Source organism: Aureobasidium namibiae (genome assembly GCF_000721765.1).
Source record: "Aureobasidium namibiae CBS 147.97 unplaced genomic scaffold scaffold_12, whole genome shotgun sequence".
NCBI lineage: Eukaryota > Fungi > Ascomycota > Dothideomycetes > Dothideales > Saccotheciaceae > Aureobasidium > Aureobasidium namibiae.
This window is the reverse complement of record NW_013581197.1, coordinates 536,786-563,773: the sequence shown is the minus strand read 5'-3', so window position 1 is coordinate 563,773 and position 26,988 is coordinate 536,786. Positions and strand designations below refer to the sequence as shown.

The following is a 26,988-nucleotide window of genomic DNA, read 5'->3' as shown; positions in this document are numbered from 1 at the left end:
CTGACATCTTGGCTGCAAGTGCTGCCTGCCCGCCTTCCTTCTCCACCGTCGTCAGCCCGCGTGGGCCGGCCCGCGTCTCCAGTCGCGTCAAGTCTCGTCCAAGCCAGCCCACCCTGTCCATCTGTGTTCACGCCCACCACGCCGCCATGTCGGAAAAGGCAAAGGGCATCGTCTCGTTGCGCAAGAAGAAGACGACCAAACGTCCCCAGATCAGTGCTCCCCGACAAATAGTCTCTGCCCAACCCGACGACTCGACACCCTCGTTGCACCCCCCACCGCTCCAACACAGACCCTCCTCGGACACTGCCCCTCGCAACAACAGCCAGAGCAGCCAGGCCAGTCAACCCGGGCCCCGTCCGAGGCCGTCGTTGGGAGGTCCTGACCGTACTGCCGACTTGGTCAAGCGCCGCTACTCGACTCGCTTCGCCAATTACCCCCAAGAAGCCGAACGCGCTCCCTCGGTCCCAAACATCCCCCACCACCTCGCCCAATCGCGTCCGGATCGCTCTCCCGACCGTCGTGCCGCACCTGGCGAACCCATCAGAGTCGATGTCAATGCCTTGCGTGATCCCCATCTCCAACCTGACCAATATGTGAGCATTCTGCTGCAAGATGCCTCCGAGGCCGATATCCACGCCTACCAGCAGGAGCTGTGCAAGCTCAAGAATCGCACCTCGACCGACCTGCAACATAATGTCTACCAAAATCGTACCCAATTCATCCACATCTCCAACGAGGCCGACAAGCTCAAGTCCGAGATGCACACCCTCCGAGCTCTCATGTCAGAACTCACCGGCGTCCTATCTCACGCAACCTCTGCTGGCTCGAGCCAGGAGGACCAGACTGCCCAACAGAATCGGAAGCGTCAAAATCGCAGCAGTGTTGCCAATCTAGAAGCGTTGTGGTCCACCCATCTACAAGCCATGTGGAAGCGTGTCGAAGGTTCTCAGAAGTTCCTTCCCGCTGTACCCGGCCGTCATATAGTCTACGAGTCTGGCCGCTGGCTCGAATTGAACGCTGCCACCTGGAAACCTCGTCGCCGTGTCCATGTCATCCTCTTGAACGACCATCTACTGTTGGCCAGTGAAAAGAAACGTTTTGACCCACCTGGAATGAATGCTAGTCCTCAAAGTAAACGTGCTTCGGTTTATCAGCAGACTCAAACACAGACTCAGCTCGTCGCTGAGCGATGTTGGCCGCTCCAGGATATCCAAATGACCGACATATCTACACGCGCTACCGACGATCGACATAATATTACCACCGCTCTCAGTGTGCGTATTGGAAACGAGTCTTGGACACTAGCATCATCCAGCGCTTCTGATGCTGGCCAGGAAGTGAACACCTTGCTTGTCCACTTTCGCAAATCTGTCGAAGACCTACGCAAGACCATGGCTGCAGACCAAGACCATCGGGATCGTGCTATGGACGAACTCGCTTTTCTCACAGGTCAATCTCGTTTCTACAAGAAGGCTTCATCTCAAAGTACAGACAACTCCGCCCTAAACTCGTCCTCAACGCTCATTGATGTCGATGGCAAACAACAGACTCTACGTTGGGTCGAGAACCAGGTAGATGCATTAGATCTCGGCATAGCATTGCAACATTTCGATGATGCTGTCGCCTTGAGTGAGAAGCTGCGCAAGCTCGCAAGAAACATCAAGGGAAACAATGTTGCTCAAGACATCATTCTTTCAAAGGTAGACCAGCGCAATGCCAAGTTGGCTACTATGCTGGCCAGGCGGCTCAAGGATACCAACTCTGGTGCAGCGGCTACCAAGGAAAACGTGGGTTGGCTGATGAGGCTCGGGTTTGAAGAGACAGCTCGCTCTGCCTACTTGGAATCTCGTAAGGAGGTTCTCCGAAAACGAGCAAGGTTCGTGCTTATTGCTCTTGCATGCCTTCCAACGCTGACACTCTCCAGGCAAATCCCTTTCACCGGATCTCTCCCACCACATTTGACTGCGCTTTCTTACGTCACGTTTGCGATCATCCTGCATACGCTCCGAACTTTCTCGTCCTCGTTCCCTCCAACCTCGTCATCAGCAGTAGTCAAGTGGGCCAAAGAGCGAATCGACGAGTTCAATGAAAGCTTGAGTCGTCAGCTCAGCAGTGTGGAAAAAGGAAGTCCCTTGTGGAATGAATGTATCGACGTTGTCCGAGAGCAGGCTGCTGTCCTGGGTGAGGCTGGTGTGGATTTCTCAGGTCTCATCGCACAAGGCCTCACCCAGCAAACATGACAGTCTAACGAATCAAAAAGCTTGTAGAAGACAAATAGGCTGGCCTGGATGCATCTATTCTCTATACTGTGCAGCAAAACGTACCGCTTCTAGATCGCTCTGCACAGACGTTCACACACCAGCCTTGAACAAAGTGATAGATGACGATGGGCATTGTTCGTCGCATGAAGGTGACTCAGAACGCCACGCCTTTGTGTAGACTCTTCATTGCGCGTTCTGAAAAGTGTCATCATGTTCATTCTCCGACTCGCATATGTTTGTTTGTGCTGCAAGAAGATCTGAGCAATGTCTTCATTCCAGTTGGCCAGATACATCGACTTGCTGAAGTCGCCCAACTCGGTCGAGGGGCCAGTGATTGAGGCCTTTGCAGACTTGTACAAGCTTGTCCAACCGCTGTTCCATTGTTCATCAGACAAGGAACGAATGTTCTGGCAAAATCCCTTTCCTGATTGGATCTAGCAATATCTACTTAAGAGCAGGCTCCTTGGTCGAATTCTACGATCGTTATCGATATTGCGTACACAAATTCATAACCTAGAGTTCACCAGCGACAAGATGCCTGCAAAGATTGACACGGAACTCAACCTGCGATTCTTGTACATCTGCTTCAAGCATTCAAATTTCAGTACGGTGGGTTCTGCCATGTCTGCACCTTGACTACGTTAACTATCTTACTGACCACGTCCCAGGTCGACTTCCATGAGGTCGCTTCCTACTTCCAGATCAAGGCTCCGGCTGCTCGCATGCGCTTGATGCGTCTTCGTCAAGCACTGGAAGCAGAGTCTAGCAGAGAAGGCTTCAGAGAAAAGGACCGAAAGCGCCGACTCAATCCGTTCAAAGCCAAGGACAAGATGTACAACTTTGATGGCGAAGAAGATGACGACGACGAGTCTCTGGACGATGTGCCACTGATGCAACGCCTTCGGGCACGCCTGATGCGCATCAAGCGTGAGGAGGGATCGATGATCAAGAATGAGGACGGTACATTGATCAAGGATGAAGACACTGAAATGATCAAGAGTGAGGAGGACGGATTCTGGGGCAAGAAGGAAGAGGGTATCGATGAGCAGGACGACACGAACATGGCCAAAGCCGGACTTGATGAGTATGGCCGCGCACCGAAGAGCGAGATCAAAGATTCTCGTTCCGATCTTCAAACTCAGGAGATGCCCATCGGCACGGAAGGCGCTCTAGGACCTGGAAACATCCCCTCTGTTGCGGCTGCTCATCACACAACTCCATACATCCGCCTACCTCATATGGCAATTGGTCCGCAATGCAATGACTATGGCTATGGAAGCGGCCAGCACACATCAACTCATCTTGCCAACTTCCGCGCCTACGGTCCTGCAAACACTTCTGTTCCCTATACCCGCGAGCACAACGACAGTGTCAAGCCAGAACACGTCGACGACAACAGATACTCTACATCCTTCAACGGCTACAACCCTATCCCAAGTCCTGACGTCTTCAACACCTGTGCACCAGCCAAGCTGGAGAACACATACCGCAACGCCCGTGTCACACCTCCCTCTGGTCATGACTCTTCATTCCGCCTCGACATGTTCAATGCAGCTTTGACCAACCCTGTGACTCCTGGAGTTGAGGCCAGGCTTAGACAGGAGTACATCGATCCTGTCATGGAATCACCAACCGTCAAGGATGACATTTCTGAGACTGCATCTGACAAGTTCTATCCCTCGCCCGTCGCACGCCAGGCTTACCAGAACCATAACTTGGGATAGTTGATCTACCTCCATCGCCAGCTTTATCAGGTCTCAATACCTACTCCAGATGAAACTGTCAATTTCATGATGAAAGGTTGAATTTGATAGACACTAGCAAATAGCCTGGGTTGAAACTTGTAATTCTTTCATTTGCTTCCGTTGCATGCTTGATTATACAGCATCAAATATACTGAAATACAAGTTATGAATCTCACTGTCGGTACTCTGGGTCCATCTTGCTCTGCTTGAACAAGCTCTTGCCTTTAAGCCACTGCCGATACGCCTTGTATCTCTTCTTCCCACCGTCTTCTTCCCAAACAGTCAGCGGATCTTCTCTGACTGTCAAGAAATCGGCAAATTCGGCCAAGTCCTCATCGCTGGGCTCGAGTACACCATTACTACCTTCGTCACCAGAATCAACACCTGCTTTGCCGCTGTTGACATAGTCTACGAAGTCCAGATTCAGCGTGGTCTCCGGTGGTAGCTCGGTCGATACGACCAACGGGATCTTAGTCGGGTGTGAAATGTATCGTTCGTATTCGTTCATCTCTTCGACGGTGACTGAAGGGTTGAGCGAGTGATCGTAGATGTTGTTGAGAGTCGACTGCGCCACAGTAGCTTTGTCCGCAATTGTGACCGTCTTCTGGTTTTCTGGGTCCGCTGAAGTGCGTTCTGCTGTGGTGTCTCGCAGGATGCTCTCCGGGATCGTTGTCACCGCTGCACTCTTGCCTGGTTGCTGATGTCCTCGTTCCTCGGTTTCGTCTTGCGGGTCTACGATAGTCACGCCTTTACGCGGAGGCTTCTTCTCTGGTGATTCGGGCGAGTTTCTGCTGAGGTCGATGCGAGGTGTGAATGGACTGAAATCGTACCTTGCATCTTTGCTTGGCCTTTCGGGTAGGAAGCGATGGTTTGTGTTCATCTTGTAAGAGTAGACCTTGACAAAGGACGACACTGCGAGAGGTCTGTAGTACTCTAACCAATAGTCGTCGTATTCTGCCGGACCTTGGCTTTGTTTTGTACTTTGACTGCACTGAGCCGTCGGTGGCAATGTTCGTTCCTCAAGATGCTCTGGTGTGAACCAATTGATGTAATCCTTGCGAGGACGGTCCAGCCATTTCTTCGGATCTGTGTGATGCAGATAATAATCTGTAGAAAGATCCCATAGCATGGGCTGACCTTGTGCCCAGATATAGTTACCGAGGAACAAGTTGTATGCTTCTTGCCGTTGGGAGTCGAGGAACGAGTTGTGATAGTATCGTTTGAAACTTTCCACCATATCTCTCGATTGACTGTGCCAGTGATTAATCTTTCTATATGTAGCCATGGTGTTGACCAGATGAGACCCGCCGTATTGGATGGCTATGGTATCACCGTGGTCATGGAACATGTGTGTAAAGACGTTCACCGCGTCGGAGTCATACTCCATATCTGCAGTCGGTATCACACCTAGTGCTCGTAGCTGATGTCCAAGGGCGCGCTTCCCAATGACGAATTGGGCTGCGTTGGTACGGTCCAGACAGTCGATGCAATTTGTTCGAGCCACGCCATTCTGAACTTGGGACGTTCCATCTTCTGATTCGCCGTTGTGGAAGAATCCGGTTTGCTGCATGATCTCCTCTGCAATCACTTCGAGCGTACCTATGACGTCTCCTCCTCTTGTCTTTGCAGCCCGACTCATATCGAAAGCCTTGTACTGTATCTTTTTGTCGTCGGGCAAAAATTGGTTGAGATATGCCAGAGCATTCTGAAACTCTGTGAGGAGCTTCGACTCTCGCGGTGTCCTCTCGCGAGACTTTATCAGGTTCAATACATAGATGGGGCATCCGTATCGTTGGAAGAGGTTGTCGAAATGCATCGCCGCTGGGGTATAGAATGGATCTGACATGTTGACGTCTATGTCTGGTTTTGGCGAGACACCACTATTGTCCTGAGTCCAGTAGAGGGGGATACTGCCCCTGTGGTGAACGTATGAAGTGTAGTTGGGATTTGAGAACATCCTGGGTCCGGGAGCATGAAACGAGGTTGTAAGCATCTCCGAGACTATCTGTTCGGTTTCTACATCATTGGCCACGAACCCCATGTCGTTGGCTCCACGCTTGAGGAAGCGTGCACCAGCGAAAAAGCGTGATCGCCGCCCGATAACAGTAATGTAAATTGTGCGTCCAAACACGTCGAGAGACGACTGATCGATGAAACCATGGATGATCGGTAGACACCAGTCGAAAGCATTCTTGAGGTGTTTGACTGCCGGACTTAGAAGATGATGGTTCCAGACGAACATGTCGTTGTAGTCACGGCTAGGCTGCTGTATGCCTTGGTTGAGGGCGTTCCGCTGTCGAGTGATGTTGTATTGCAGTGTGCGAGTGATGTCGTATGAATAGCTGAAGTAGAACGAGCGTGTAAGATCGAGATTGTTCAGAATACCCAAGAAGCGACCTTCTTCGGCGTTTCGTTCCCGTGTAAAGCGGGAGCCAGCACCGATGGTAAGGGGGAACAGTTCGGTGCCGTCAACCTGGTAGACGTAGTGACCACCGATCATTGCAACCTGCTGTCGCTTGGTGATAAGCAAGACGTAGTATGAGTCGGTGAACCTGATGAAGCCTAGAATGCCCCAGAAACTACACTTAACACGCAGCCCTCCAGTGGCCTTGTTTCCATCGTCAATCGTCGTAAGGAGTTGTGTGACTTCCTTTTTGCTGTACACAATCTCGTCCTCGAAGACAGATAGTTGGCCCGGGGGCGCGGTGCGATCGATCTTCAGCAGCTTGTAATACTTGTCTGTGATATCCGAGCCAGTTATCCAATATCGAGCATTCGTCTCGTACAGCGTGAACTTGTGCATTCTGTGAAGAGACGGTTGCTGCTGATCCGGGTTCTGTGAAGGTTTCTTTGGTTGCTCATCGACACTTTTGTTGACAGAATGCTCTACATCTTCCGTGGGCACATCCTGCGCTGCCGCTCCATCAAGATTGAGCATGGAGGCGAACTCGATCTTCGCATGTCCGTCGTGGTCTTTGTCAGCATGATTCATGGCAGTGATGCCCGAAGTTTCCAAAACATCATGTGCCTCTACTCCCTGCGGAAGTTGGCATGGTTCGCTGTCATGCGTTGGCTCATGATGGTGCAGATCTTTTGCAGATGGACCGGTTCCGAGATTTGGTGCGTCTGCCTCTTCTGCATCGTGTTGTGGCGTAATATCTGCCATGGCAGCGTCTCGCGGAGAGGTTGAACGCCAGGCTGGTGTAGTGTTCGCCCTGCCGTTATTGGACATGCATGCTTGATGGTAATCAAGTAACGCGAAGGAGCCGTATGTATCAGGACATTACGAAGTGGGCCAGTCGTACGCGCTTTTCTGGTAGCACTGCGCACTTTCACCGACTGACCAGTCACAAGATTAGAGAGTGTATATCTTGGACGACGTCGAGATAGTTGCGTGCCCTTGAGATGTCCCTGATGTGATTAGCACGCCTGCCAAGTCACACGTGTTCTCAACGTTTCGTGCTTAGTTGCCAACGTCTCTATGGTTGGATGCTGACCTAGTATGCTCAATTGGCGAGAAGATGTTACAGAATGTAGAGAGCGCACACTTTTCGATTCGTTCCATGTTTCACTGCTCTGTCGTAAAGTTTTGAGAACTTCTCATTTTCGACGACTGTCGAAGGTGGTGAGAAAACAGCTTCGCCAGCTTGCACACTCGCAATTTGGCCATTGTCACCCTCAGCGCCGCATCAGGGCCACAGACCCGAGAAGAACCTCGGAAGCGTCAGTCTGCAAGCTTATCCAAGTCTCTGTCGCACGTGTGACCAACTCGACTGGTGGATGGCAACACTATGAGCATGACGTGTTTCAAACAGGGTCGTACCTCCGGCAAGAATTAGAGTTTGCGGCGAATAGGCGGGCAGGTCTCGACCGGGTGATCTCAGGAGGTCCCTTGAGAAAGGTGGAACTTTACGGGGGTCCTTGTCCACAGGGCAGGCGAGCGAGGCGGAGCACTGTCGGTTGTTAAAAGTCGAAAGATGCTTCGTGTTTGATTTCTCGTGCCATCGACCAATCCACTCGTTCCTGTCATTCAAACCATGGCCTCCAGCACCATGGCTAACACCACGACGCTCGCGGGCGAGCAGTCACCCACACTCCGTGCCAGCATGAAGAGCTCGACCGACCCGGCACCCATCAAGCACCAGGGTCAGGATGACCAATTCTTCTGGGCCTACACAGAGGAGCCTCACCGTTCCCGTCGCATGGCCATCATCAAGGCTCACCCCGAGGTAATCGCTACTCTCGAACGCCAACCCAGCGGACCAAGCTGACTTGCCACCCATAGGTGCTCAAACTGTGCGGACCCGAGCCCTTGACCATTCCACTTGTCCTCGCCGTGGTAGGTCTTCAATGCACCTGCGCCTACCTCCTCAGCAACACTCCTTTCTGGTCCTGGCGCTTCTGGCTCACCGCCTACATCATTGGCGCAACTGCCAACCAGAATCTCTTCCTGGCCATCCATGAAATCTCACACAACCTTGCATTCAAATCTGGTCTGGCGAACCGTCTTCTCGCTATCGTTGCGAACTTGCCAATCGGCATTCCCTACTCGGCCTCTTTCAGAGTACGTTTCCGTGAACACTTGCAATTCGAGCAAGCACTGACATCTGTCCAGCCCTACCACTTGACTCACCACAAATCGCTCGGCGTCGATGGCCTCGATACCGACTTGCCTACTGCCTTTGAAGCTTTCTTCCTCGACTCCATCGCCGGCAAGGCATTCTTCTGTACCTTCCAGATCCTGTTCTACGCTCTACGACCCATGATGGTCTACCAGATCCCTTTGACCAAGATCCACGCACTCAACGTTGTCGTTCAACTACTGTTCGATTATGTCCTTATCCAATCATGGGGCGGCAAAGCTGTGGGCTACTTCATCTTGAGCAGTTTCCTGGCCGGATCTCTGCACCCCGTGGCTGGCCACTTTATCGCCGAGCACTACGTCTTCGACCGTGCTGCCATTGAGAATAAGCAGGCGCGCGACCCGAAGCAGCACATCCCGATTCCCGAGACTTTCTCGTACTACGGACCTCTCAATCTCCTGACCTACAATGTCGGCCTGCACAATGAGCACCACGACTTCCCTGCCATTCCCTGGACCAGACTCTGGAAGGTCAACGAGATTGCCAAGGAGTTCTACCAGGACCTGCCCTACCACCGTAGCTGGGTTGGTGTCATCTGGCAGTTCATCTTGGACAAGGAAGTTGGCCTGTGGTGCAGAGTCAAGCGCAAGGAGGGCGGAAGAAAAGTCGGTGCTTGGAAGGAAGAAGAGATCCAAAACTGACCTGCTTTCTGGCTCTCTTTGTGGCCCGACCCAAGTTTCTAGATGATAGAGACGAGTGAATAACGAAATCTTAGAGTATGACTTTATCCAAAGACGGTATCCAACGTCCCTATCGTGTGATTATGTACATTGTTTTACTCTGCTTGCTGGCTGATACATGCAAAACCCCGTCCTTTAACGCCGAAAAATTGCTCGGGGAATCTCAGTGTAAACATCCTAACGATACATAGAACCGCGCGGTGATGGGCCAACGACCGGATTGCAACTCGTTGGCCAGTCTATATTGTGGTGATTGTTGTTTTGATTGCTTCCGCAGGTAGTCGAGACTCTCACTTGTGGCTACCACCAGCTCCAGTGACACGTAGGACAAAGTTGACAATGACAGCGGCCAGCAGGGCAATGGCCAGGACAGTGGGACCGAAGCGGTCGTCGAAGCCGCTCTGACCTCTCATACGGATGCTCTTTGCTCTCCAGTGGAAGGTGACCAGAGCGTAGATCATGGTGGCCATGGCGACCAAGGTGAACAGACCAGCAGAGATCTGACCGACCTTGTCACCGAAGTTGAGGAGACCGACGGCGAGACCGCCCAGGATGACGGTAAAGTTAAGCCAGCTGAGGAAAGTACGCTCGTTGGCGAAGAAGACCTTGGGCTCGACACGAGTGGGCAGGGCGATGCGCTTGCCTGTGAAGAGATTGGGTCAGTATTCGAGGTCGTCGGGACACGGGAAGCTTCGAGGAGAGGGTGTGTACCAGGTGCTGTTTGGAGGAGTGGTTGCGAAGACATGATGACGATGTGAGGCGATTGAGGGGACGGATTGGCAGCAAGAGTTGTGAGCGGTACAGCAGAGGGCCGTCAATGGATTGCTGGAGTATCAGAGCGACTGGCGAAGAAAAAAGATGCAATCAGTTGATGCAGTGAAATGCTCGAGCATGACGCTGAACGGAGAACTGACACGTGCGCCGCGTGATTGGTCAGGATCCTTTGCATTGAGCGACATGCCTGATTTTCCTAGTCGCCATATCAAAAGACCAAGGCGTCTTCTCCCAGTGCTCATATATTTGGTACTCACCTTGTACCTGCCTAGCTCAAGCTCTGCTGCACTGGGTGGTGTTAGCCACATTTTACGCGCTCATTCGTAAATCGCTGCTCGGATGCTCGTTCAACCCCAGACGTTCTCGCAGCTTGAACGTTATTTAGAGACACAGCATGAAGACACGAGGAACATTTTCGGTCGCTCAATGCGTGATCTAGTGAAGCGCAAGCAAGCCGGTTGGTATAAGACGTGTGAATAGTTTCTGCTCATGTACAGTCTCAGAGCATGTCAACGGGCAAGAGTCACTTGCACATGGCAAACAGAAGGTCATGAATACTGACGCTCGGACCAGCAGCAGTGTTCCGCTGCGTGGCTGCGTGGCAGCCATGGCCTCAGCGTCATCACACAAGTAGTAAACAAACCCAACCACTCCAACTCAAGTCACTGTCGCATACCATTTCTCTCGCATCAAAAGCCCCCGTGCCTTATTGAAAGCTTCCACTTACTCAACACTACTTCGAACCAACCTCTATCGCAATTGCGATCGCCATCATAATGTCCACCTGCGTACGCCATGCTTATCCCGCCCGCGACGTTGCCCAACTGACTTTGCTCTTTAGCCAGTCACCGAAACCCGCCTCAGCCAGATTGCTGCCGACGTATGCCCTCCGATCGCAATACCGAGAGGCCATACATACCTTACTGACAATCCTCAGGCTTGCACCAACGCTTTCAGCAGCGCTACCACATACAACCACGCCCAAACCGAGCAATGGAACTCCGATATCATTGTATGCCTCGCTCTTCCAAACGCCACACCATTCGCTCTCTGACACGCTCTGCAGAAATCCATCCTGACCGCTCTCATCTCCGAATCAAAGGGCGAGGTCCAGTACAAGTTTGCCGTAAACTCCACCATCATCCAGCACTTGACCGACCCACGTCCCGCTGGCTCCGACGCCGCTACAGCTCCCACCACCGCCACCGTTGGTCGCCGCGGAATGCACTCGGCCACTGGCGCATACTGGAACACCGAGAAGGACGGCATCTGGAACTACAAGTACGAGGGCGGTGAGGCCAAGGGTATGGATGTTGTCGTCTGCGTCATGTGGGTTGCCAACTGAGCAACGCTCTCTTCTGGCCATCACGCTCGAGATGCCTCGACATCGATGCGCCTGAACTCGCTCCCACCTCAACCCTCCTCTGTAAATGGTATCAAGGACACGAACATACGAATCACAAGGCTGGACTCCCGCTCGCGTTGGCTGTCACGGTACACATGCGCGAAGCGTCCCGCGGGAGTCAACTCGACTCGTCCTTACACGCCCGATGACGGTGTAAATATCTCAGAAAAGCCAATGGCATATAACAAGAGAACTTCAGAAGGACAGCTTCAAAATTCACCAATCCAGCTCTACACTTGTCCTCATTGATTGTGAATTCTCGAGAGCAATAACTAGGCCATTTTGGCACCTTTATCGTCACTTTCATAGATGGTATCCTCTCTCACAGCCTGTGCAACCCCCTCGGTGCAAAGCTGTTGGACCTCGTCCCAGTCTTGTTGCTTGGCCGCCTTTCTGACTCTCGTGCTACTGACGCCGACACCTTCCTCTGCATGTACAACCTCAATTTGGGAAGCCCATTCCCGTTTGCCTCCGTCCGACTCCATGTCACCTCTAGCCAACGAATTGATAAACTCCTGCTGTGACTCCAATGTGCCGTACTCATCTGAGGGTCGAAGAGTCACACGCAGTCGGTGACCCTCGTCAAAGTAAGGGATGAGTGCCGAAAATGGCGGATCGAAGTTGGGATAGTACTTGGCAGCGAAGAAGCGGGTAATAGTGTCAAAGCCCAAAAGATGCACATGTCTGGGAGAGTCTGGATAACGCTCAGCGCCCTCTTTCGAGATGGCCAAGCTCTTATCGGTGTAGTAAGGAGCGGTGGTCAAGCCAATGTCAATTGCTGGCAGCACATAATCTTTGTGGTTGGCCACAGTTTGGAGATCCCTCAGCAAGTCCTCAGCAAAGATGGTCATGAGAGCCAGACGTTGGGGAAAAGAGGCCGCGGAGGGAGCCTTGTCAGCATTGTGAGTGCTGAAGAGGAGTAGCAATCTGAATGGAGATTGATGCTGTTGGGTTGAAGAAGAGTGCAGAGCAGATCTGGCAAGAGCCAGGTGGGCCTTGGAAGGTGGATTGAACGATGAATCGAGGATGAACAGAGTCTTTGGAGAGGGCGGATTTGAAGAAGAAGGGTTGATACTTCGGACAATGCGGAACTTGAAATCAGATGATTGGAAAGACTTGAGGGCCGTCTCGAGTTGCGGCAAGATGCTACGCAAAGAACTTTTCGTTGTGGTCATGATGGGTGATGCAACTATCGCTCGATGTTCGCGGATACTCGAGGAGATGCAGTGGAGACTCTGTCTCTTGTACAGGATTCGATTCGAGTCAAGACATGACGAGTTCACGGGTACCGTAGTTGTTTTGTGGTTGACGCGTGAGCGAAGTGAGTGAGTGCACGGACAACCGGGGGCATCCAATCCCGATCAAGGCATTTGAACATCGCGGCCAAGCTCGCCGTCGTCAATTCATCGTCGTCTTTGAACAGTCGAGTCGCACTCCCAATCCACATACACAATGGTCGCCGAGCTCAAGAAGTTGGCCTCTTCGGCTGCTGGTAAACACGCCGCCTACAAGAAATACACAGTACAACCCACGGGCATCTGGAAGCGCATCGGCGACTTCTTCGCTGTCGACCCCAAGCGCTCCTCGGGTATTCCTCTCAACCCTCAATACCGCTTGCCCTCCCCTGGTGCCGTAGATCCCAAGCTCTACGACGACCCGACCACTGTTCCCGCCGCTGATCTTGCCGAGAACCCCTACTGGAAGCGCGACGTCCGCAGACAATACCCCAAGCTCAGCGTCGTCAAACAGCCCGACGTTGTCGGTCTTTTGACTGTTGGAAGTGCACAAAACCCCAAGGAGAGCGTACTGCAAATTGGCGATGCTGGCGCCAAGCAATTGGTCTCGTTGAAGGAGGAGGGCGAGAAGGGTCTCTCGGCCTTCTTCCAGAAGGACAACAAGGCTGGTCTCAGCGTGCTGGGCCCTAACGGACTGCCTCCTTTCCCTACCTCAAGATACCCCTCATCCACTCCCAAGCGCTACGAGATGCTCAAGGAGCAGGCTTACAGCACAAAGTATGTTATTCGATACCTCTCGTCATGCACCGCTGATATACTGACTCGTCTCCAGCTACTCTTGCAGAACGTTCGAGTAGATGCACCGAACATGTATATTTCCCCTTCTTTAGACGCTTCAAATCCGACATGCATTGAAACAAAGCCTTTTCTAAGTACCCGCTTGACTTTGTAGGAGGTCAAGTCTTGATTGTGACAAACTCTGGCACGTGGTGTTGAAAGCGCATACAAAGTAGGCGGGCACTTTCCCAAATTTTGTTCGCATCTGCTCCAAGTCAGGCAGGTGCGTCTGTGACCCTTGAGCCTCCAAATCTTTCACACCGCTCAATTTGCTTCGACCGCGACTACACCCGAGCATGATGGCCACCGAAGCTGACCTGATGAAGCCTCTTCAGCCGCTTGACCTTATCTTCAGCTGCAACATCTGCCATGAATCCATTCGTGACATTTCCAGTCCTGTACAGGACGTCAAAGAACTCGAAGGCGGCCGCAAACCAGTCGCGAAACTTTGGATGACCGAATGCGCACATCTGATATGTGCGAAACACCTCGAGGGTGGAGGTACGTGATGAGCACTCTCCCTCCCAAGGTCGTTCCTCATGCCGTCGACAGCTCCTCCGTTCCATCCTGCCGGACAAGCTCCTCGCGCCGTCTGTCCTGTCTGTGGCAATAGGCAGAACAACCGTGCGCTCAAGCAGATGTATGCCATCAGTGGCTTCGCCAAAGGCCAATACGATGCCGAAATTCCTCATCATTTCTTCCAGTGTCCACCAGTAGCTCTCGATACCAAATAGGGTGGCATGGACGCGCTTCGGGTATGTCATCAAACCCAAATCCATGTGCGAGTTTCGACTAATATTGATCAAGTTTCAATTCCTTGGTCTTGTTACATACGGTATTGCTGTCGCCACCAGATTTCGCAATCTGCAGACGGCGCACTCCCATCTCAAGGACCAGACAGACAAGCTCAAGCTGGAAAAGACGGAAGCCGAGACAGAGATCCAGACGCTAACCGAGCGGATAACGTTAGCGGAAGAAGCAGAGAGAAAATACAAAGCCAAAGAGCCTGAAATCAAGCACTACCTCCAGCAGTTCGCCCTGGTCAAACGGTAAGTCTCCTGAGGTTTGGATTTAGCGTTATCTGACAGAGACGATTAGAGAGCTAGATCGCCGCAATGAAGACCTAAGACGACTTGGTCATCATCCTCCTCAAACCGATTACACTTTCCATTCTCCCCGCTTGTATAAGGACGACGCATCTACTGGACACACTCAACGTAGCGACCGCGTTGATCGAGCCAACCCGAGAACCGTGGACGACTATATCCCGAGTGTTTCGAGTACCACCATGCGGGGGGACTCTTCAAGAGCTCGTAAGCAACAAAACCCTTTGGCGAACGTTTGTTCTAACATTGTGCAAGATGTAGAAGATGATCTCCAGAGACCCGAAAGCAAGAAACGCAAAGTTGACGAGTATCGCTATGAGCCGAATAACATAAAAAGCCCGTCCAAAGGCTCAGCAGTGCAGAAGCGGCCTGGGATAAGACTTCCACCTGCATCATCAATCACCGGCACCGTCCCTTCGAGGAGCAGACATTTTCAACCATATCCTACGCCATATCAAAGCAACAGTCAGCGAACGACCAATATACACCATGATGACGGTATAAGCATCGGTTCTCAGTTAACATACACTCAACGACAAAACTGGGAGCCATGGGATCGTACTGGAGCCGTCCACAATCCTGCCGTTACGTCTGACGATCGCCTTTATATGAGCGGTGCTTTACAGCCGGAAGACTCAGACTTCGACCCGTCCATCCCCTTCGAAGCGCCTAAGCAGCAAAAGAGTAAGATTCAGCCAGTCGATAGCATCGATGACATCTCGAGATCCAACTTCATCACATCTGAACCACTTTCAGCGCATGTGCTGTCTGCTCAGCAATATGCAACTGGAGGAGATACTGCATACGACTCACGCAGCACATTCCATGAGCTGCAAGAGCCGTATGGCGCTTACTCGGCGACTAATCAGTACTCGCCGCGGGCTCGAGATTCACGTACAAACTATGATCAACAACAATCTTTTGAGCGTCCGTCTGCTCAACGTGTCTTGCCAAGGCCGTATCAGTCGCCATATCGCGGATCACAGACTCAACAGAACGCATTCCAAACGCTATACGATCGACAGAGGAATAGACCTCATACTCCATCTCCACAGCAGGTCAGCGTTCTCCAACAGTCAAATGATACCTCAGTGAGCAGCCCTTTCTTCCGAGCAGACCAAAATCGTAGCTCCAGACGCTACCCTATCTCTTCTCCTATGGTGTCTCATTCTAATCAGCAGACCATACCAAGTTTCAGGATGGCACCGCCTCAGAGACCTGTACAAAGCAGCTTTCAATCAAGGTCCCAAACAATGAACGGTCTCTCTTTCGTTGAACGTCCACAGAACGGTCGTGATTATGGTTACGAAGTTGACGCGATGTTTGACGATCGTCAAAAGAAACTCACGAACCGAGCTCCAAGAGATCCCAATGGTCTTTTCGTGAGACGTGACCTGCGTGAAGGCTCAATGCTAGTAGATGATTCGAGACGCGGGACAATGCATTCATCCTTCTACTCCGGTCGACCTCAACCATTACCTTCGAAGGTTCCATCGTTGGCATCGAGCATCAACATACCTCATTCAAGAAGAGGACTAACATATGATCGAACACTCAGCAACATACGGGGCGTTAAGGGGGGCTCAACATCGTCAAGGGGCTTGTCAACGGAGCTGTTCGGCTCGAGACCTGGTATGTTCTCAAGCTCTCGGCGCAGTATCAGACGTTGAGGGTCAGGGTCTTTGTAATGTCTGTTAGCTTGAATTGAATTGCGTTGCTTTGAAGTGTTTGGTCGAGTTGAGGCTGAGCAATCTTGATTGAAGCAGTGGTAGCACCTGTAATTTAGCCGGTCCGGTTGATTGCCCCCGATAGCTATGTCCATAGAGAGTCGATGACATCGTGGCTCTCGACGGGTGCACTTTTTGCTAAAAAAGACTGTGCAGTTTTGTAGCTGACCGCGTGACATATCTCTTTACATGCCACAAAATGCCTACTCGACACGTCAAGTACATCTCAAGGCTTTGCGCCGATAACTACATTGCTCTGCCTTGCACATCTAGGTCAAATACATCAAGTCCCTTTTGCCCGCCATGCGCCCAAAACTCCGTGCGATGCCTGAGGATCAGGAAATACTTATGTCCCGAGACGCCGTGGGTCTCTGTAATGAACAACAGAAAGACAAAACCCAATCAAATATGGCAATCATTTTTCATCATGCATTTTATGATGTAGCCCTCCATCTAGACCGAGCCGTCAAAAAAGTGTTATGAACGGGCGAAAGGAGATACAACAAGAAGAAGAGGTCATGTATGTTATCTCTCAGACTTCTGGTTTGAGACCAACGAAGAAATCGCGTGTGAGCTCGAAACTCAGCCAACTGCTAGCCATACTAGGAGCGACCTTGAGGAGGTTAGGTGCAATACCCTTGTACAAACCCTTGATACCTTCATGCTTGACAATAACTCTGACGGCGTCGAAGATGGATTTGTACTGGTAGCCCATTCCTGACATGGTGTTGATCTGAAATCTGCGTCGAAGCAAGTCACTGCGGATGTTGATCAGTATCATCTCATTGGATTCCACCTTGACGAAACTCACAAAGGATATGTGCATGTTTGCGCTACGGCTCCTGAAATGGCACCCGCACCCAACTTTCCAATAGAACTTGGGTTGTCCGAGCCCTCTGGCGTAAATGCTTCACGAACAGATTCGTAGACCATGAAATTTAATCCAACCTGGCAACAGTCAGCTCTCGGATTGGAGTCAAATAATAGAATCCCCTTACGTATGGCGCAACACCAGCGACCGTTGGGACTATACCGCGGTAGAGAGCGAAGAAGCCGCCTTCTGTTTTGTACATCTTGACCAGTGTCGGCCACATGCCTGGTAGTTTTTTTCCAGCTTCTGCTTTTTCTAGCCCTGCGAATGAGGCTGACTGGATTGAGAGTCGTGTTCGGACGATATCGAGTGGGTAGGTTAACGTCACTGAGGTGATACCAGCGATGGCACCACACGACAGGCGCTGGAGAGCACTTAGAGGTGCACCAGGGGTATCCTCAAAGAACTAGAATGGGTCAGCCATTGACGGCGTTCATGTACAAGAGCTGAAGGCGCAATGCATACACGCTTGTAAAAATTGTAACTGCCAAACTGCACAGCCGAATAAGGGACGATGCGAATGCAGTTTGTGCCATTGCCTGCCATGAAGCCACGGAAGCCTTCTTCGCGCCACATCTTGCCTAGAGCCTTGCCTATTGACATTTTATATTCTTCGCGGCCAACGCTCTGAATCTGAAAGAGGATCTTCAGGCGCTCAAGCGGCGACACGACTGTTCGTGACACGGCGCCGGCCATACCTCCAGCAATGAAGGATGCGACTACCGGTTGTGACAGCCATTCTTTCGTACCGTCCCACGGCTTAGACGGTGTTACTCCAGATCCGGCCATTGAGAATACAGGTAAAATCTCCTCGGGGTAGTCGAGATTTGCGTGCCCAAGTAGAGGCGACGAGCTCGGAGGAGACCAAGTCGGAGACGCGTCGAAGATTCAAAGGCCTATCCTATCGCGCTCTTGTGTGTGCCGACTGTCTTGGTGGTACTCGCAGGAGAATGACGGTGTTGGCGAGTAACGCCAAGTCGCAATGCTGAAAACACGTCGGGGAGAGGCCGAGGAGAAAGTTCTTAGGATAGGTAGATAGCTGAGTGATAACGAGCGTGAGGACAAGGCATTGGTCCACGAGAAGAGGGCGCGGTTGTGATGACTAGAGAGGCGGTTGATTCAGGTTCGTTGCTGCGCTGTTACGACTTAATCCCGAATGAACGTGGGTCGCGCTAGTTTCTTGCCCAGTCACTCTTTCTCGTCCCTCGGCCTTCTCTCCTGCTTATCAACGGGTAGCACCTCGAAAGACAAGTGCTACTGGTCCGCCTCTTTACAAGCCTTCATCGCTCGAAGCCGAGACAGTTGCCAGGGGCTGACGAGATGATGAGTAGTCACGCTGTACAAGAGCCACAAATCACGAGCACTAGTGACCGACTGCCCGACATGGCTCGTCCTCCACTCATCGGCATCGGCATGCAAACAGATCAAATGTCCTCTTGGTGTAACATCTGATCCCGCGTCTTGTGAGCCCCTACTTGTTTGCCAGCTCTCTCCAGACACCCGTCTCCTCTTGTACAGCATCAATTGCACACGACATCTCTCATCCTGCCTCAAACCTTGAACGCCATCTGTGGAGATCCTGTGGGGTACTCATCGGCTTTCTCGGGTGCATACGGGTTGCTGACCATCAAAGTGCGGAGGAGCTGTATCATCTCCCTTCGGCTTTGAACTCAGCTTGTTCCTTTCCGATGCTCCTGTGTTTGCTTCTTCTGGCATTGATGTCTCCATGAGGCCTCCGGATGGCTAGATCTCAGTGTACAGGCTGCAAGCCATCCATGACTTGGGACCTCAACTCAACATCATCGAAAAGAGGAATACTCTTTCACACACCAAAGTTCATGACCCAGGGTTCCCATCTCCCAGCTTCACAGGGAGGCTAGGTATGGAAGAAAGGATTAAAGGACTCTCGCGGATGTGCCAAAAGTATTACACGAACTTATTAACCAAACAGACCAACTCCAACATAATCAATGAAACGGTAACAAGAGAGATCCCCCAACTACTCCGGGACGACCGCACTCCTCATGGCCTCGACAGCATTAGCAGCAAGCTCCCAGGTCCTACTCATAACACCCTGCTGCTCATTATCAGCCTGGTATCCGCTGTCATTACTGTTCATCTTCTTCTGTGGACTGTTTGGCCTCTTCTGAGGACTGTTAGGCTTGCTCTTGCTGCCTCCAGTAACCGCTTCCTGGACTCTCTTCACTGGACTCGCATTAACGATGGTGTTCTGCGCTTTCTTGACCGGGGAGCTGATGGCACTGACGTTTGCGTTTCTGTTCCCTTTGCCATTTCCATTTCCATTTCCATTCCCCTTTTGTTGCTGCTGTCTGAATTCCTTGACCCTGTACTCTTCAACGATCCTCTCTCGCTCCTTCTCAATCTCCTTCCAGTACAAGAAATCCGTCATGTGGCTGATATGAGGGATCTCACCCCTGCTCTGCTTCTCATGCATTTCTTCGATCATTTTATCAGCTTGTTTTGAAGTGTATTGGCTTTCAATGGAACCAATCTTTTGCTTGTGGGCTATCTCCCATGCTTGCTCGTCGACTTCCTTGCTCCATTCGAGAAAGGCTTCGAAGCTGTCGATGTCTCTGAAAGCGCCCACAGCCCTGCCGTTCGAGTACCTGGTTCTCAGAGATTTGATGAAATCAAGAGTGTATCGGGCATCGATTGCACTGTACATGGCTTTGTGCACCTTTTCAGCTGCTTTTCTGTCGTCGATCTTCTTTTGAGCTGCGGGACCCAGTGGATTGCTGCCATCGGCTTTGACGACCCACTTCTCGTACGTTGGAACGGCTGGTTTGGAGGCAGCTTTCTTGGGAGCGGATTTCTTGGAAGCATCCTTTTTAGGAACTGCCTTTTTGGGAGTCCTCTTAGGACGGGAAAGCTTCCTGACTTTGGAGCCTGTGACTGACTTCTTTGGAGCGGCTTTCTTGTTGGTGGCAGTGATCTTCTTCTTGGGTTTTGGAGCAGGAGCCGAAGGTGCAGCAACGGTGGTTGGTTTGGGAGTTCGCTTTGGCCTCGTGGACGCGGCGGTGCGTTCTACTGTTTTTTCTTGGGTGCCATAATGATGGATACGATATCTGGCTGAGGATTGTGTCAATGTACGGGTCTGAAAAAGCAGAAAGAAGATGGGATTGGAGATCCGCTAGTGTATAGCTGCTGGGCAAACACAGTACTCGAAGGGTGCAAAGGCATGAGTGTACAGGTGTTCGAAGCATCTCTACAGATGCCTGATTTATTGCGAAACAGAGATCAGATCATGAATACTTACGAAAAAGATTTACAGTGGAGCAATACACCGACGACTTGTTGAAGCACTTTCTTGGATTGTATCGAGCAAATCTATTAGAAGAAAGCTACGACGAGCTGGAACTATAAAGAACCAGGAAATAGAGCAAATGAGTCCCCCAACGCCTGTGGCCGTCACGGCATGATTATTTGTTTATAACTTTTGAGTCCATCTGCCAGAAGAATGCAGAAGACCGGCCCGCTGTTGAGGCCTTGGAGACAAGGTACATTCCTCAAAGCTTACGAGCGCAATTTGGCCATGCGTTCATTCATGCTGCATAAGTGGTTAGTTGGTTGTTCATCTTACTACATTCCGATCTGTGAACTTACAAAGAGAAGAAAGCGAATTGACTGGCTGAGATGCCACGCTCGTAGATGAAGCGGGACGACAAGTACGAGCCGAAAATGGCGCGCAGGTAGTTCTCAGGAACCTATCATAATGATTAGCACATCGTCGACGGGTAGTGTATTAGCTCAAAGTGGACTTACTCTCTCGATGATAAGATCGAGACCGATCTTCTCCAGCAACAGGCTGGGAAGGGCATCCTTGAGCACAGATTTGCGGAGCTCGACATTGTCCCAGAGCTCAGTGTTCTGCAGTTCCTCATCAAGGTTAGTGATGGCGGTACTCAGAACATCGCTGAGGACACTCTTGGGAGTGCCGGTGGCTTCACTCTCTCTCCAGATGGCCTCGAACTCCAGTCTAGCGTTGTTGCAGATGGTTTGCTGCACCTGCTTGACGTATGCCTTGTAGAATTCGGGAGTGGTGCCGTCTTCGTGGACGCACATGTTCTCGATGAAACCAGCATTGTCGAACGACAATGAAGCCAGGACCTCAAGAGAGGATGATGTGACACCACCCTTGTTGGCAGATGCATCCTTGAAGAGAATGCAGCCGGCCTTCTCAAGACGGAGCTTGGCGTCTTGGGTGATGAAGAGGTTGGCACCTTCAACGATGTAAGGAATGATAGACTTGCCATCAACGATGAGCTTGTTGACCGAGTTCAGGTTGATGGACTCAGGACGACCACCACAGGGCACGAAGACATCGTATGCCTCCTGGCGCAGATGGAAGGTGTTGCGGAAGGCCATGCCGTTGTTGACAACCTCGCCCGAAGGAAGGGTAATGTTGTTCTCTTCAACCAGGACTCTGTAGCCCTGAGGTGAGAGCTTGGAGACATCGTACTGGTGAATCATAACACGCTTCTTGGCCAGACGAAGCAACTCCTCTCTGTCCAGACCGTGGGGGTCGAAAAGAACACCCATACCGTCGACAATGGCGGTGTACTTCTCCTGTCCGAGAAGGATCTCGTTGCTTCCCAAGTCACCATCGGGGCCACCAGTCTGAAGCTTTCTCATGCTCTTCTGATCAAGGTTGAGCTTGCGGTATATACCAAGGACGTACTCGCGAACAGACAGGGTTGTCATGCCGTAAGCGTCGTGAGGGATACCGCCAAGCTTAGGACTCTTTCCGGTGAAGAATGACTTCCACCAAGGTGCACCACGGGCTCTAGCGTGCTCAGTAGCCCAGTCAACAAGGCCAGCAGTGTTCTCATCGGGGCCCATGAAGAGAATCTCTTGCTTTCCGTGAAGGTCAACAATGGGGTCCTTGATACCAGGACTAGTGGGTGGAAGGAGCAGATCGAGAATGCTGTCGATGTACTTCTCAAAGGCCACACTGGCCTTGTCCTGGTGTTCAACGTCAAGCAGGATGACACCCTTGGAGCCGCCCTCAGGAATGTCCTTGTTCTTTCTTTGCTGAGTGTTTGCCAAGTTGTAGTTCTCGTCGAACAGAGAGCGGGCATTGATGTCGTATGCTTCAGGACTTCTAGACTTGACGATACGAATGCCACCGCGAGCAATGTCGCGGAAGCGCAAGTGGAAGCCACGGAACTCGGAGCTGATGACCAAGAACATGCCGTACAGAGGCTGAGGGTACTCCTCAATAGGCAAGAACGAGGTGTTCAAGCGGAACGACAGAGCAGTCTTGGTAGGGGTGTAGTAGTTGGTCTTGAGTACAGCCTTGTTGAAGACACGGAAGGCTGTCATGACCATCTCCTGGTGCTCGTTCTGGCAGGTGGTGGAGATCATCTTCTTAAGCTCATCGTCGCTCAAGACCTTATCAACCTTCAAGCGAAGGTAACTGAGAGTGGGCAAGAAGTCGTCCTCGTCACCACGAGTTTGAACGTAGTGGGTGTTGGCAAAGCTCAGGTACAAAGCCTTTACCAGGTCAGGGAACTGCTGGATGATTTCCAGGATGAAGTCTGAGGTGAATGTCTCGGTACGCAGACGACGCTTGAGCTTTGAAAGCAGTTCGGCGTGGACACTGTTGTTTGCATCCAGGATTGCGCTGAGAGTGTTGTACTCGGAACCCAGACGGTTCAGGAAGTGGCTGACAAAGACCCAGACGCAGTGAGCGTAGATGGTCTCCTGCAAGCTGAGCTTGCCGGTTGCGAAATGGTTCTGAAACTTGGTTCGGGGAACGCAGTACAACAGAGAGACCTCTTTCATGATCTGGTGGATTGAGGCCTCAATGGGAGGGTGCAGGTTGGACTCAGGTCCGGGCACAGGACGAAGGTACAACGACATGATGGTGTATCCGTTCGAGAATTGCTCGACGTACTTGCGAGACGAGGTCAGGCCGTAGTAGTGGTAAAGATCACTGAGGGCGCTGAAGAGACCCAAGGCTGAACCCTGCTTGAAGGCAATGACCAATCTCTTTTCTCTGGAGCCCTTGATCTCGAACAGCTCGATGACGGGGCCGGTTCTAGCGACAGCCGATTCGAGAATGTGTTGGTAGATATCTCTTGTGTTCTTGGTGGCCTTCTGGAGGAATCTCTTGTCTGAGATGAGGTCGAGGTTGGTCTCCTCGGGGCTTGGGTTGGGCTGCTCGAAAGAGCACTGGTATACGAAGTAACATCTCAGCTGTTGGTCGAGATCACCAGGCAGTTTGCTAGATGATCTGAAGGTCTCGACGCGGTAGCTATTGGCTCCCTTAGAGACGTTCAGGTACTTCTCATCGATGCGTTGTTCGTAGCGAGGTCCGCCGACGGAGGTGATGCCAGGCTTGCTGGTGTCGATGAAGACGGCGTGGTCGACGGCTTCCTTGTCCAAACGGATCTCGAGCTGCTTGTCGTCTCTGGCGAATGCAGCTACCTTGGCGGCGTAGAGTGAATGGATGTGGCTGACGATGCTGCAAGGTGTTAGCTATTGTTGTGAATTGCATGTGATGTGGGAGGGTTGACATACGCATCGGAAGTCTCGGTCGAGAAGTACATGTCGTCAATGCCCAACTCATTGTAAAACCATTGCGTTTCGCTTTCGACGAACTCTGGGGGAAGGAAGCCCTTGGCCTCGATCTTGTCCATGACCCTACATCTGGATTAGTTGCATGTTTTTACTGGAGTTCGATCGTTCGACGCTTACTCCTCCATCTGCTGGGTCTTGCCCTCGAACTTGGGGGCTTCATAGCCAGAGCCCTGCTCGCTCAAGACGCGGGAGTGATTCGAGGCGCCGGGCACGCTCAAGTGTGTGGGTTGGGGTGAGGGCTGTCTGTCGGCAGGTCTGATGACATGCTCGAGAGGCTTGTTGAGAGGCACGCCATTGCCGTTGGCGTGTCCGTTGATGGTGGTGTCTGTCATGTTGTTGTGATGGAACACCTTGATGAAGAAAGGTGGATGTCGAGGGAAAAGTCTCGGCGAGCGTACGACGCCGCTTTATAAGTGACTGGTGACGACAAGAGACTTGTGCCGAAGTAGCAGCGAGTGAGGAAGAGCAGCTGTGAAGGGAAGGTACGGTTCAGGAGTTTTTCAGAAGGAGCAGGAGCAGGGAGCCTTTGAGTGAATCGAGGTTTCCCAAAATGACGCACGATAAAGACGCGGCCTGAACAATCACAACAAGGAGAAGCTGTTTTGAAACGAGCGATAAAATGGCTCAGGCCCTCTGACCTGGCATCAGCTCCATCTATATACCAACGTTCCCAGTCACATGGCATCATTGTCGAATCCAACTCGAGCACTTTTTCTCGCATACTCGCGGCATACCCACTTGTACCTGATCACCTCGGAGGCGCTAGCGTCCAAAGACGATCTGGGGAAATTTAGCGCTGCCGAAAATGTTCGGCCCGCGCGCCAAAACTGCTGCGCCTTTCATCTATTCTCACACGCCCTTGGACGCCCTGCATCTGCGGTTATAGACGGAGTATAGGGAGTGAGCATAACAGCACAAAAGCTCGTTTTCCTGCTCTCATTCGTGGCCGTATAGAGTGAATGGTGCTGGCAGCCACGTATCTCCTCTCTTCTCATCGTGACTTCCGTCATCCGATCGGACCAGCTGTCTTGTTTTCGTCTCTTCAAAATGCTCATGTTTGCATACGCTGTTACGTATTTTTAGTCATAGTTTGACTCTAGCCAACTTCGCGCCATAAGACGAAGAGGTTCTGATTCCCCAGGACTGCTCACATGGCTTGTCCCCCTCGCTCTTCATTTGCGGGGCAAACGGCTTTCGTGGAGCGACGGAGGGTCTGCCCGCTGGCCTTTCTCTAAATGAGGCTTTCCATTACGAATATTACCAAATAAGAATTGGGGGGATCGCGAGTTGTTCCGCGAGGAAGCGGGGTGTTTGAAGAGTCTTCACAAGAGGAAACCCATGGCTAGACCTAGAGAAAGACTGCAGCTGAGGAGTAAGACCATGCGAAGGGGGATGTAAACTGGCGAGCTGGTCAGTGCCTGGGGCCAGGAGGGCTTTGTTCTAGGTCCAGTGACTCACCTGTGGTGGCTTTGCTTGGAGGCACAACTTTGCCAGAGCCGTTTACTGTCCACCCTGAGGGTAGTCCGGGGTACGCGGTGGCTACCGTGCTGGTCATGCCGGATGCCGTGGCTCTCCAGTTCCCGATTCCTGGGGTCGAGACCGAAGTCCATGTGCGATGAGTACCTTCAAATGGAACGGCACCGCTTACAACTGAAGTGATAGCAGGTGCCGCAGTGTCGACATTGGTCGAGCCTCCGTTAATGGAGCCTCCAGCCGCCTTTATGCTAGTCCAGCTACCACTCTGGTCTGAGTACGTGTAAGACGTTCCAGTCGAATAGTCCGTGACCGAGATGGACTGTACCACCATTGTATACGGCCCTGCTGAATAATCGGTGTTTCCTCCTGCCCATGCAATTGTACCAGGAGCGTTTGACGAATCACCACCGCTCCAAATACCAAGTTTGAGCAGCATGGGCGTTTGAGGGTACTGATCTCCAGCATCAGTAGCTTTCAAGGCACGTTGCGTCTTTCCGTCCACCTGCCAAACCAACTCTGTCGACGTCCAGTCAATGGTGTAGGTATGAAAGTCTTCCGTAGGATTGTCCATGTGAAAGGCTGCGCCACGGCCAGACGTTGAAGCATCACCTTTTCGAAAGTAGATGGATTGGACTTGGTCCTGCTGGTTTCCAACCCATTCCCAATCAATCTCATCAAGGTCGTCTGATTGTAGCACGCAGCTGCTGACTATTCCTTGACCCGGAGCAGCTCGCATCTTCACTTCGACCTTCCCGAACATGATGTACCAGTTTGATGTAAGCATCGGTGCGTCGCCTGACTGAGCGACGGTGAATGATACGCCATTGGAGTTGTATGTTGGTGAGCCTGATGCTGTAAATTGATTCGATTCGCCAGAGGTAAAGTCGACGTTGATCGATTTTGAAAGTGCCGGATCAGCAGGGCAGCCATATTGTTGTGTTGGGTTGCAGCTGCTTGTTGTTTGAGCGCGTGCAGTTTGGGTCAAGGTGAGAGATGCGATCGTGGCAAGTATCGTCAATCGCATGGACGCTTGCACGCTTGAGAAGCGTGACGGGTATAGCATGTTCCACGGTTTACGATGGACGGATAAGAATGCTAGGAAAGGCGAAAACAACAAAAAGACCGCGATGGATAAAGTTGTAGGTGTACTCTAGAATGCAAGCAAAAAGTCATGGTGGAGAGCAAAATGATTAATAGCGTGATACTACCTCCAGCCATCTGTTTTCCTCGTATGGCAAATATAGTGAAGTCTACGTCAGTCAGGAGAAAGCAGGGCGGCAACCGTACCAAGCAAAGACTACAATGCGGTGTGCAACGATTGTCGAGGTGGCTGGGAAGTGATGGGCACAATGAAAGCTGGTGGTTGGGTGTCTGACTGCCTGGTCCAAGCTCATCACTGGAACAACGAGCGGAGGAGAGACACTTGGAACATAGTAAGTAGCTTTTCGATCAGAACATGCAGACGGGAGAAATAGATTGTTTGATCAACGAGCAAAGTTGTCATTATTTTGCTGGAAAAGATGTTCTATGCACCAACCGGCGGACGCCATGCTGCTCATGAATCACTCCACGTCTTTCCTTTGACCAGGCGCATCTTGATCTTACATGGCCCAGTCGCGTATCTA

General features: G+C 51.7%; 13 protein-coding genes across 13 annotated transcripts; 6 read left to right on the top strand and 7 right to left on the bottom strand.

Annotated features, from left to right (window-relative positions):
• Positions 1 to 146: 146 nt before the first annotated feature.
• On the top strand, positions 147 to 2,240 carry M436DRAFT_50634 (putative exocyst complex component Exo84; the record flags this gene model as incomplete). The annotated part of the gene is made up of 2 exons (XM_013570424.1): positions 147 to 1,876; positions 1,925 to 2,240. The coding sequence occupies 2 exons, from the start codon at positions 147 to 149 to the stop codon at positions 2,238 to 2,240; spliced, it is 2,046 nt and encodes a 681-aa protein (XP_013425878.1).
• A 555-nt stretch (positions 2,241 to 2,795) lies between these two features.
• On the top strand, positions 2,796 to 3,985 carry M436DRAFT_50630 (uncharacterized protein; the record flags this gene model as incomplete). Its single annotated transcript, XM_013570423.1, has 2 exons — positions 2,796 to 2,870; positions 2,930 to 3,985. 2 exons carry the CDS (start codon positions 2,796 to 2,798, stop codon positions 3,983 to 3,985), a joined length of 1,131 nt encoding a protein of 376 aa, XP_013425877.1.
• A 193-nt stretch (positions 3,986 to 4,178) lies between these two features.
• M436DRAFT_50189 (uncharacterized protein) lies at positions 4,179 to 6,809 on the bottom strand (the record flags this gene model as incomplete). Its single annotated transcript, XM_013570347.1, has 2 exons — positions 4,179 to 4,607; positions 4,743 to 6,809. 2 exons carry the CDS (start codon positions 6,807 to 6,809, stop codon positions 4,179 to 4,181), a joined length of 2,496 nt encoding a protein of 831 aa, XP_013425801.1.
• Positions 6,810 to 8,112: 1,303 nt separating this feature from the next.
• On the top strand, positions 8,113 to 9,290 carry M436DRAFT_50450 (sphingolipid delta4-desaturase; the record flags this gene model as incomplete). The annotated part of the gene is made up of 3 exons (XM_013570393.1): positions 8,113 to 8,235; positions 8,292 to 8,570; positions 8,622 to 9,290. 3 exons carry the CDS (start codon positions 8,113 to 8,115, stop codon positions 9,288 to 9,290), a joined length of 1,071 nt encoding a protein of 356 aa, XP_013425847.1.
• Positions 9,291 to 9,619: 329 nt separating this feature from the next.
• On the bottom strand, positions 9,620 to 10,074 carry M436DRAFT_74167 (vacuolar transporter chaperone 1; the record flags this gene model as incomplete). Its single annotated transcript, XM_013570584.1, has 2 exons — positions 9,620 to 9,972; positions 10,041 to 10,074. The coding sequence occupies 2 exons, from the start codon at positions 10,072 to 10,074 to the stop codon at positions 9,620 to 9,622; spliced, it is 387 nt and encodes a 128-aa protein (XP_013426038.1).
• An 805-nt stretch (positions 10,075 to 10,879) lies between these two features.
• On the top strand, positions 10,880 to 11,448 carry M436DRAFT_83361 (dynein light chain, cytosolic; the record flags this gene model as incomplete). Its single annotated transcript, XM_013570583.1, has 4 exons — positions 10,880 to 10,891; positions 10,945 to 10,983; positions 11,041 to 11,115; positions 11,170 to 11,448. The coding sequence occupies 4 exons, from the start codon at positions 10,880 to 10,882 to the stop codon at positions 11,446 to 11,448; spliced, it is 405 nt and encodes a 134-aa protein (XP_013426037.1).
• Positions 11,449 to 11,780: 332 nt separating this feature from the next.
• Positions 11,781 to 12,683, bottom strand: M436DRAFT_50322 (Nucleotidylyl transferase; the record flags this gene model as incomplete). The annotated part of the gene is made up of 1 exon (XM_013570364.1): positions 11,781 to 12,683. One exon carries the CDS (start codon positions 12,681 to 12,683, stop codon positions 11,781 to 11,783), a length of 903 nt encoding a protein of 300 aa, XP_013425818.1.
• Positions 12,684 to 12,960: 277 nt separating this feature from the next.
• Positions 12,961 to 13,600, top strand: M436DRAFT_83359 (NADH-ubiquinone oxidoreductase 21.3 kDa subunit; the record flags this gene model as incomplete). The annotated part of the gene is made up of 2 exons (XM_013570582.1): positions 12,961 to 13,520; positions 13,576 to 13,600. The coding sequence occupies 2 exons, from the start codon at positions 12,961 to 12,963 to the stop codon at positions 13,598 to 13,600; spliced, it is 585 nt and encodes a 194-aa protein (XP_013426036.1).
• Positions 13,601 to 13,879: 279 nt separating this feature from the next.
• On the top strand, positions 13,880 to 16,443 carry M436DRAFT_65236 (uncharacterized protein; the record flags this gene model as incomplete). The annotated part of the gene is made up of 5 exons (XM_013570489.1): positions 13,880 to 14,081; positions 14,133 to 14,220; positions 14,315 to 14,629; positions 14,679 to 16,318; positions 16,412 to 16,443. 5 exons carry the CDS (start codon positions 13,880 to 13,882, stop codon positions 16,441 to 16,443), a joined length of 2,277 nt encoding a protein of 758 aa, XP_013425943.1.
• A 502-nt stretch (positions 16,444 to 16,945) lies between these two features.
• On the bottom strand, positions 16,946 to 18,073 carry M436DRAFT_74163 (mitochondrial carrier; the record flags this gene model as incomplete). Its single annotated transcript, XM_013570581.1, has 4 exons — positions 16,946 to 17,171; positions 17,225 to 17,361; positions 17,412 to 17,690; positions 17,750 to 18,073. The coding sequence occupies 4 exons, from the start codon at positions 18,071 to 18,073 to the stop codon at positions 16,946 to 16,948; spliced, it is 966 nt and encodes a 321-aa protein (XP_013426035.1).
• Positions 18,074 to 19,283: 1,210 nt separating this feature from the next.
• M436DRAFT_50534 (uncharacterized protein) lies at positions 19,284 to 20,333 on the bottom strand (the record flags this gene model as incomplete). Its single annotated transcript, XM_013570405.1, has 1 exon — positions 19,284 to 20,333. A coding segment is annotated over one exon (1,050 nt), but the record flags the coding sequence as incomplete, so codon positions are not given.
• A 485-nt stretch (positions 20,334 to 20,818) lies between these two features.
• On the bottom strand, positions 20,819 to 24,219 carry M436DRAFT_50404 (NAD-dependent glutamate dehydrogenase; the record flags this gene model as incomplete). Its single annotated transcript, XM_013570381.1, has 5 exons — positions 20,819 to 20,852; positions 20,909 to 21,009; positions 21,068 to 23,771; positions 23,828 to 23,950; positions 24,005 to 24,219. The coding sequence occupies 5 exons, from the start codon at positions 24,217 to 24,219 to the stop codon at positions 20,819 to 20,821; spliced, it is 3,177 nt and encodes a 1,058-aa protein (XP_013425835.1).
• A 990-nt stretch (positions 24,220 to 25,209) lies between these two features.
• M436DRAFT_83355 (cell wall glucanase) lies at positions 25,210 to 26,387 on the bottom strand (the record flags this gene model as incomplete). Its single annotated transcript, XM_013570580.1, has 2 exons — positions 25,210 to 25,286; positions 25,346 to 26,387. The coding sequence occupies 2 exons, from the start codon at positions 26,385 to 26,387 to the stop codon at positions 25,210 to 25,212; spliced, it is 1,119 nt and encodes a 372-aa protein (XP_013426034.1).
• Positions 26,388 to 26,988: the final 601 nt, after the last annotated feature.